Source organism: Salvia hispanica, chromosome 6 (assembly GCF_023119035.1).
Source record: "Salvia hispanica cultivar TCC Black 2014 chromosome 6, UniMelb_Shisp_WGS_1.0, whole genome shotgun sequence".
In the NCBI taxonomy this organism is placed as follows: domain Eukaryota; kingdom Viridiplantae; phylum Streptophyta; class Magnoliopsida; order Lamiales; family Lamiaceae; genus Salvia; species Salvia hispanica.
This window is the reverse complement of record NC_062970.1, coordinates 30,241,532-30,250,998: the sequence shown is the minus strand read 5'-3', so window position 1 is coordinate 30,250,998 and position 9,467 is coordinate 30,241,532. Positions and strand designations below refer to the sequence as shown.

General features: G+C 37.5%; 2 protein-coding genes across 5 annotated transcripts; one reads left to right on the top strand and one right to left on the bottom strand.

The window, feature by feature from the left end:
• The first annotated feature begins 914 nt into the window (after positions 1 to 914).
• On the top strand, positions 915 to 5,916 carry LOC125195648 (potassium channel AKT1-like). Its single transcript, XM_048093782.1, has 11 exons — positions 915 to 1,171; positions 1,375 to 1,740; positions 1,824 to 1,881; positions 1,964 to 2,281; positions 2,364 to 2,609; positions 2,703 to 2,801; positions 2,906 to 2,938; positions 3,011 to 3,196; positions 3,331 to 3,525; positions 3,626 to 3,701; positions 4,925 to 5,916. Exons 1-11 carry the CDS (start codon positions 957 to 959, stop codon positions 5,806 to 5,808), a joined length of 2,676 nt encoding a protein of 891 aa, XP_047949739.1. The 5' UTR covers positions 915 to 956; the 3' UTR covers positions 5,809 to 5,916.
• A 43-nt stretch (positions 5,917 to 5,959) lies between these two features.
• On the bottom strand, positions 5,960 to 9,244 carry LOC125195649. Of its 4 annotated transcripts, none has more exons than XM_048093783.1 (12): positions 9,117 to 9,244; positions 8,967 to 9,023; positions 8,848 to 8,899; positions 8,671 to 8,744; positions 8,439 to 8,569; positions 8,090 to 8,195; positions 7,795 to 7,919; positions 7,390 to 7,692; positions 6,705 to 7,304; positions 6,512 to 6,628; positions 6,348 to 6,415; positions 5,960 to 6,278 (listed from the first exon to the last, which is right to left on the bottom strand). In XM_048093783.1, the coding sequence occupies exons 1-12, from the start codon at positions 9,139 to 9,141 to the stop codon at positions 6,209 to 6,211; spliced, it is 1,728 nt and encodes a 575-aa protein (XP_047949740.1). In that variant the 5' UTR covers positions 9,142 to 9,244; the 3' UTR covers positions 5,960 to 6,208. The 4 variants fall into 4 exon arrangements, with proteins under 4 accessions (XP_047949740.1, XP_047949741.1, XP_047949744.1 ...); XM_048093784.1 differs by having other exon boundaries at positions 5,960 to 6,275; XM_048093787.1 differs by having other exon boundaries at positions 8,671 to 8,768; positions 9,117 to 9,133.
• Between the last annotated feature and the right edge of the window lie 223 nt (positions 9,245 to 9,467).

Below are 9,467 nucleotides of genomic sequence, written 5' to 3'. Positions count from 1 at the left end.
AATTAATTTGCCACATACTTTGTCTAACTTCTCATGGGAATACTATAAAAACGAATAAACCAAATGTAGTTGAAGAAGTAGAATTCTCTCTCACGACAAAAAAAATTAAATAAATACAGCTCTTAATATGGAGGTATTTTGATTAAAAAAAGTTTTAAAAAATATAAAATTTATTCCAAAAATATTATATCAATGTCTAGAGATATTTGCTTATATTGGTACAATATTCCAAGACTAAAAATATAATTCTCTTATTTACTATTCGTTTTTATGCATATATTGCACGCAAACATATACTAAGGTCCTAGGTATCGGTGGTGTTGCGGTCCTCCACCGTTTACTTTCAAGAAAATCAATAATTGGATACTTTATGGAGTAGTACAATTGTTCGGGTTAGAAATTAGAATACAACTTTGGAAAATAAAAAAGTTTGTAAACGTAGTGGAAGTATAGTATTCTGCCGGATCTTGTAATATAATGCAACCAACATATATATAAAACTTACCATCAACATATTCGCAATTACTATTGAAATATAGATTCTGTCTTATTCTGTTTCCATTTAACACTTTCTTATGAATTTGTATACAAATATAGATTCTGCCTTCCCTTTTAGTTTAACGCAATATTAAAATAAAATCGATTTTCAGTTTTTTCGTATTTTTACCTTAATTGGAAAATAGAAAAACTGTTAAAAATTGAAATCAAACCGAATTCTGCAATCGAATCAAATTTTAAAATCCACCCAAAAATAGGTGAGACTTACTATGACTTGTGACTGAATTGCGTGGGACCCAAAATATCATTTCTAGAAAATAATGATATTATAAAAACCCAATATTTATTTCTGCATAAACCTCACCTATATAAGTGTCCAATATTGAACATGAGCACAGCCCCAGGAACCAAGCGAGGAGGAATAGAATAAAACCTTCCAAATTTGGTTGCAGAAAGCAATGGCGGCTGCATATGGCAATAGCAGAGGCGGTGGCCTGCTCAGGGTTTCAATGTGCGGCGGCGGCGACGCTCACGCACGTGAAATTGAGCAGCTCTCTCGCGAAGGCAGTCGATACAGCCTCTCCACCGGAATTCTCCCTTCGCTTGGCGCCAGAAGTAATCGCAGAGTCACTCTTAGTTCCTTCATCATTTCACCTTCCAATCGCCGCTACAGGTTCCTTTGTTTTTTTTTTTTTTTAAATTTAAATTTTCAATTTGTGTTAATTGTTGAGAATTTTCTACTCCTCCTCCTTTGCATGTCTCATTTTACTGCTTCATTGTGTGTACTTGATTCATAGTTATATGTATTTGCTGCAAATCTCTTTAGCTTTTTTTGTATGATGCTAAAATCACCTCAGATTGAATTGAATCTTGCAGAGTATGGCAAAACTTTCTTGTTGTGCTGGTTGTTTACACGGCTTGGGTGTCTCCGTTCGAATTGGGATTTATCGATACACCGGCAAGGCCTCTCTCCATCGTTGACAATATTGTCAACGGATTTTTCTTTATCGACATCGTCCTCACATTCTTTGTTGCTTATCTGGATAGAAGCACATATGTCCTTGTGGATGACCGCAAGGAGATTGCTAAGAAGTATATATTGTCGTGGTTCGCATTTGATTTAGTATCTACAATCCCATCCGAACTTGCTCGGAAGATGCTTCCCAAACCGTTTCAATTTTATGGAGCATTCAATATGCTTCGTCTCTGGCGTCTTAGAAGAGTTGGCTCGTTATTTGCACGGTACCGTATTCTGAATTTTGTTATGTAAATGTTCTCGAGTATAGTGGAGCAAACATGATCTTTTTATTCTTTCTTCAATGCAGATTGGAGAAGGATAAGTACTTCAACTACTTTTGGGTTAGGTGTGCCAAACTCGTCTGTGTAAGTCAAATCTCGAGCTTTTGGAGCACTCTGGTGATACTATTGTTTTCGTTGTGTTGACTTTAGCTTTGCTTGTGTGTAGGTTACTTTGTTTGCGGTTCATTGTGCTGGTTGCTTCTATTTTCTACTTGCTGACCATTATCCTAATCCGAGCAAGACATGGATTGGAGCATCTATAGAGAATTTTCATGACCAAAGCATATGGCTTTGCTATGTGACTTCAATTTATTGGGCCATTACAACCATGACGACTGTTGGCTATGGAGATTTGCATGCTGAAAATACAAGGGAGATGATATTTGCTATATTTTACATGCTTTTTAACTTGGGGCTAACAGCATATTTGATAGGAAATATGACCAATTTGGTTGTCGATGGGACTAGTAAGACCAGACAATTTGTGAGTAACTTTTGATATTGTGTTGAAAATTTCTTTGGTGGTTCTACATGGCTCAAATTAATTTCTGTGTTGCATACATTAGAGAGACACAATTCAAGCCGCTTCAAGTTTTGCACAAAGGAATCAATTGGCCCCTCGTCTTCAAGAACAGATGCTTTCACATTTGTGCTTAAAGTTCCGAACTGACTATGAGGGGCTTCAGCAGCAAGAGACTCTTGATTCTCTTCCAAAAGCCATTCGATCAAGCATTTCCCACTTCCTTTTCTATGCTTTAGTAGAAAAGGCGTACTTGTTTCGTGATGTGTCCAATGATTTACTTTTCCAGCTGGTGATTTCTTGAAACCATATTTCATTTTTCTTACTATTTTCTATACACTGAACTTTTCTAATCCTCATTTATCATCATCTTTTTGTGTGAAAGGTATCTGAGATGAAGGCTGAGTATTTCCCTCCCAAGGAAGATGTGATCTTGCAGAATGAAGCTCCAACTGACTTTTATATCCTTGTCTCAGGAGCAGTGGTAAAGATTGGCCTTAAAACCTCGCCTCTAATATTTTTTTGTGATGTATGATCATGTTGTAACTGATTTTTCTACTGACGTCATAATGTGTAATTTCTTTGTAGGATTTACTGGTCCTTAAAAATGGAGTAGAACATGTAAGTCCAATTTTCACTGGTTACATATTTTTATATAGAAAACCAGACTAAAAGTTGAACAAAAATTTCTAGGTTGTTGGAGAGGCCAAAAATGGTGATCTATGTGGAGAGATTGGTGTCCTTTGTTATAGGCCCCAACCGTTCACCGTGCGTACAAAAAAATTGTGCCAGCTTTTGCGCCTGAACCGTACCACATTTATGAACATTATTCAGGCTAACGTTGGAGATGGAACGATAATCATGAATAACATTCTTCAGGTCTGTTTCCTATGCAATTATCCTTTATTCAGGCTAAAGGTGTAATATAAGAGTCTTTCAGTGTATTTTAAATTTCTAGCTTACCCATATAAGCTTTGGAGTAAATTGATTTACACTTGTTTTCCTTATGCCAGCATTTGAAGCAATCGAAGGTCCCAATAATGGAGGAAGTTCTTTTAGAGACTGAGAACATGCTTGCTCGAGGAAGATTGGATCTACCTCTCACACTGTGTTTTGCAGCACTTAGGGGAGATGACTTGCTATTGCATCAGCTGCTGAAGAGGGGTCTTGATCCAAATGAATCCGATACTAACGGAAGAACAGCTCTGGTCAGTACATCTTAAGCTACTTTTATAGCACTTTAAGCATAGTTGAAATTCTTTATTTTTGTTCCTTAATATTATTGTCTTTATGTATATATTTATTCAGCATATAGCCGCAGCACAAGGAAATGAGAACTGTGTGCTTCTTTTACTGGATTATGGGGCAGAGGTCAACTGCAGAGGTCTGTTATACTTTTCCCAAAACCACATTATTATTTGGCTCAAGTTAGATTTGCGTGTTTCATGTAGGATAGTCGTAAGCTATTTTTACTTCCCAAATATAAATCCACAATTCTTCTTTGCTGTCAGATACATACTATTATAGCTAACAGATGTGATGTAGTGCGTGTCGTTGCTATTAACATATTGTAGAAAGATAAAATGATACTCCACTTTAATGCAAATCTTGACATATGTATTAACTCTAATATGCCCATTGCTTGCTACAAGAGCTGGGGTTGCATTAACTAAGCCTTCTATTATCAAGTTGAGTTGACTTCATAACTCACTCTACAATTCCTCCATGCTGAGTTCTATAACCGACTTCTGGATTTTTTTATATTTAGGCATTCATGTCATTTTTTCAAAGCATGTATCCTTGTGGGACCATACAAGTGGTCATAGTGGATGCTTTAAAAAAAATATGATTGACTCACTCCATAATACTCATTTGCTGTTTTCAAATCTAATCTTGATTTCTTTATTGTTTTAAATGATTGATTGAGATGTCATCTTGCTAAAGTACACTGCAATCTTTTCATCATTCAACTAAATTCACGGATATTCATTAGGCGATCCTAGCCTTGGGTTTCTACTTTCTAGTTATATGTTTACTATAACTGGCATACCTTTTGTCTGAAAGCAGTCCGTTGGTTGTTTTATAGTTAAGGGGTGATCATCCCAACAACATTCTGTTTCTTACTATTTTTAGTGATCGGATAGTTGGCACTGTATGGAGGAACGGTTGGTGAGTCTGAGATCACTCTTGGGGCCCTTGCGCATTTATTATTATTAATAAACAAATCTTTTTTGTACAAATAGGACGATGCTAAACCAGTATGGCCGGTAATGGTCAGAAATACTCATTTATTCGCATTTAATCTCACATAATCTGACTTTCATAAGTCAAATGTCATTGTCAAAGAATCACACAACTACCTGTCATCTTTCCATATTAGATGCATTGATCATCATCAGCTGACTTTACTTCAAATGGACTTTTATTCCTGCTGGATCTATGTTAGAAAGTCAAAAGTGTATTATTCGACTAGCCCCCACCAATCCCTGGGACAGACTGATAATGCATGTTCAGTAATGTTATTATTATTATTATTATTCGGTTTTTAATTTTATTGTTTTACTGTTACCTGTGCCTAAGAAAGTGGTTGTTTGGCTGAACTAGCAGATTCCGAGGGAAATATACCGTTATGGGAGGCTATGCTTGGTATGCACAAGAAAGTTGTTAAACTGTTGTTGGACAATGGCACTACGATACCAACCAGCGATGTTGGTCTGTTTGCTTGCACTGCTGCTGAACAAAATGATCTGGATTTACTCAAGGAAATTGTTCGTCGTGGAGGGGATATTAATCAATCCAAGAGCAGCGGCTGTACGCCTCTCCATGTTGCAGTTTGTCAAGGCAACATCGAAATGGTCAGATTCCTCCTGGACCAAGGTGCTGATGTATATAAGGGGGATGAAAATGGTTGGACAGCAAGGAAACTTGCTGAGCATCAAGGGCACAAAGAGATTGAGGAGCTTTTTGATTCTTATAAAGGGTCCAAAACTGAAGAATCCACTGTCAAAATCCCCGCGGAGCGCCAAGGAGTTCGTTTCTTGGAAAAGTTCAGAAGTGAACCCACTATTTCACCCATTAACCATGACTCGTTGTTTCCAGCCCCCGATGCATCTTGGGGAAGGTCTCGTCCTAGGCGCAAGACCAGCGATTTTGATAATTCTCTGTTTGGAATAATGTCAGCAGCACGACAGGGAGACGTCAGCTCACATTTTCCTCTGGACAACAATGCTACAGGTGCAGCACCGGCAGTTAGACGAACTTATGCTGCCAGAGTGACTGTGAGCTGTCCCGAGAAAGGGGACGTAGCAGGAAAGCTCGTCCTACTTCCACAAAGCTTTCAAGAACTACTTGAAATTGGGGAGAAGAAGTATGGATTCATTCCTGCAAAAATTTTGAGCAAAGATGGTGCTGCAATTGATGATATACAGCTAATCAGAGATGGTGATCAATTAGTCCTAGTTAGTGATGGTAGGAACTATGGAACAGATTAATTGCTTTCATTCACTGCAAGTCACTTTTTCATTATTAAAATCTCTTATGTTATTCACTACCATTTCTTTTGATTGGAAATGTAAATTAGACCCAGCTTACATATTATACTTATAATATATATATCATCAACAAATTTTCAATGTGCGCAAATTGAAATTGAAGATGTGTGTAAAAATTGGTTCTTTCACCAACATTGGACTGTTCTAGTGAAAAAGCTCATATACTAAAGGGCATGCATGCTTCCAAATTAGATCAACTTTACAAGAAACAAAGGACATTATAGGATTTTCACAGATTTAACTGCACCTATATATGTTGTCTATGGAGCAATGCAGAAGTACACCTCACAGTTTATTGATCTTTTATGGTTTTCCGGTCCATGGCTTCAATGTTCCGTCATCAACAATACTCTGGTATATGGAAGAGATTGTCTTTATCTTTATCTTTATCTTCTTTATGATTCCTCCTGCTAAAAATTATGCTGTTAAACACAAACCTAGTTTGTATATGTTCTAATAGCAGTTCACTAAACCCATACCACGGTTCCTTTTGTCTGGTGAGAAGAACTAGTACTCCAAAGCCTACAATCGCTGCAACTTTGATCACCTGAGACGTAAACACACAGAATGATTCATGAAAACAGAAGGAAAATAAGCTGGCCAGGAGTTTGATAATTGAACATAACAAAAGTTAGGAATTTACTTGTCCAAATAGTCCATTAAACGAGTCACTTGGAGAGCCAGAAGATCCTGATTCTGGCTGGTGATTGAGTTTTTTCGAGTTCTTTCCCATCTGTTGCTCCTTTTCATGCATTGAGTTCTGCAGACACATGTCTTAACAAACAGAAACGGCAAGAACAATATAAAGCAGTGCAAAGTTTAGTTGAATATCTTACCTTCTGTTTCTCTGAAGAAACGCTGTTGGCTTGATGGGTTTTCGCTTTGTTGTTATAATGTCCTACTATTTTCATGTCATGCTCACCTGCAGTTGTGATACACAAAGGACTCGTGTTATCTGGGAATATCCACATACCAGAGGTTTGAGCCGAATCATATTCTTCTTTGTTATAATAATCTAGGTTTTTCCGTTTCAGGTTTGAAGCCGCTTGAGCGTTAATCGTGTTAGAGCTCTTCAAGCCGGTTCCTCTACCTCTCCCGCTTCCTTCTGCAGCTGAAGATTTCATCAATCTTGAGGAATCTTGAGATTGTTCCTCGTCCGTTCTTCCAGAACTAGTCGCTGTTTTTGAAGCTAATTGCCTCCTTATATCAACTGAAGAATTTTCGACTTGTGATGGTTCACATTTGCTCAAAACTTTTCCACTGACCATAGTTGGCAGTTTGTGCAAGTTTCTCATGTTGGGATCCTTAGAATGAGTTGAAGTTTGTTCAGCAGGAGAGACTACACTCTTTGTTGCGCGGTCTTCCAAGAACCGTTCCTTACTAGATATGTTCATTTGAGACGGTACAGATGCTGCTCTCTTCATTGATTTCACTTCCTGCTTTTTCCATGTTTTCATAGCCAATGATCAGATTATAACAATTCGTTTTTATGGTAAGTGAAAGTATACAGAATCAAACTACCTGAACTTGGACAGTTTCAAAGGCACTAATCATTTTTCTCACATTGCTGGGAGTTTTCCGCACAGGGCCTTGTTTCTGAGGTATTTGAACAAGATGATCATCTTGCAACTTTGATGCAATCATACTATTCTTTTCCGATATGGATGATCTTGGCAAGTCAGACCAAGGTCCATCCTTACTGTCGGATCTTACACTAGCAATTCGAGGAGCTTCAATTTTCTCATCCAGTACTTGAGCAGATTCGACATTGATTTCATGTTCACCAGGAGAAGATGGAGTGTCTTGAATTCCATCTGTAGCATTCTAGAACAGGTAACTTTTGTTGTTAGGACAACAAAGAAATTTCTTGCACATTATTTTTTCTCATGAAAAATGTGAATTTAGCACAACTGATAACTCCTTAACTGGGATTGCAATATCAACGACAGGCTCTTTACCCGTCTGGTGACTAAACAGTGAGGCGGAAGAGGAAGCAGCAGCGGTCAGAGACGAACCAGCTTGAGAAGCTTCAACTTTTGGGGTAGTTATATCTATTTCAACAAAAAATCCTTTTTTGGAAGCTTAAGAATCACACTAAAATTCTCTCTGACAATAGGGAGACTTAAGCAACATTAAAACTATAATGACATAGATGTGTAGCAATACATTCCAATGCAAACTACTCAAATGTTCACTTTTCATGAAAGCAGTGAGTTCTGACCTGAGACTTGCAGTTCATCTTTCATGGATGATGAGGCAACAGCTTCCAGAAATCGAAGATTAATGCTTGGATTCGCTTCGAGTTTCTTTTTCATCGCAGATTCTCTCTGCAAAGGATGGAATATAAACAAGAAGCAAGAGTTACACATTCAACTGCATATTGAAATTACTTTGAAATTCGAATTTTTCAAGTCATGATCATAACTCATAAGCTGGAATTTTTTATGTTTCTCGAGCCAAGAAATGTACAAAACTAAGCAATCGATGAATCGTTATAATTTGATTCATGATTCAAGAAAACCTCCTGCACTACAAGAACTAGATAAAAATATTTGGATTGAAAACAATACCATAACACGAATGCGGTTGCGATCATCCTGACTGAGAGTGAAGTCCAGCTTCAAGTGCACATGCCCACCTCCATTGATGGAGAAAACCTCATCCCAAGATCCCTTCTCAATGATCTGCATTGTCCGAATATCTACCCCACGAAACACGACAAATTTGTATAAAAAAAATATTAAACGAATATGGCTTATACAAAGAGCACAATGCTGTTTAGTATGTTGGAACATGACAGACCTTGATGAGCTATCTCATTGCCCCCAGCATCAAGAAGAGCAACAACTATGTTTTCGCGAATTCTCGTTATGGGGCTGTCAAAAGATCATCAATATCCTCTTTACTTAGCTGCATATATACATGTTACATGACAGTTTACAAGATTCTTCAAGTGAAGTTGAGAGTCAGAATCATTACAATGAGAAGTCCCCCTTGTCCCAAGTCTGATACTGCCTCTTCCCCATCGAAACTGCTCCAAAGATTCAAGATCAAAAACAGAAAGAAAGTAGAAAACTAGCAAGTCTTGATTCATTTACCTTTGAGGGATTTTGCAGAAGGCTTTGGAGAAGATGAGACTCCCTTGAATTCAAGAACTACAGAGTTTCAATATTGAAAGAGTGTGAAATCAAAGCTGGTGTCATAAACAGAAACAGAGAATTATCAGTTGCAAAGGCAGTTCAACACACCTGTAACATGTATGGTTCCTGGCATTGGAGAGTATTAAGCTCAAGAAATTAAGTTGTGAACAATTAATTTGAGCCAAATCAGCAAGAAATTGGGAGATAGAGGATTGGTTGTGAGAGTATGGGTGGATGGATTTAAACATGATGGGGTCCATAAATTTGCTAACCACCTCAAAAGGGCATAGTCAAAATCTCTCCTTTTGTCTCACTCACCTCTATGTAAACTAGGAAAAAACTACTTCTTGAATTTGCATGTAATGGGGAAAGTATAGCAATATATTTCTCAGTTGAGTAGTAATAACATGTTAATGTCCAACACTGACATCAAAATCACAACAAAATAGATTAAGTCAT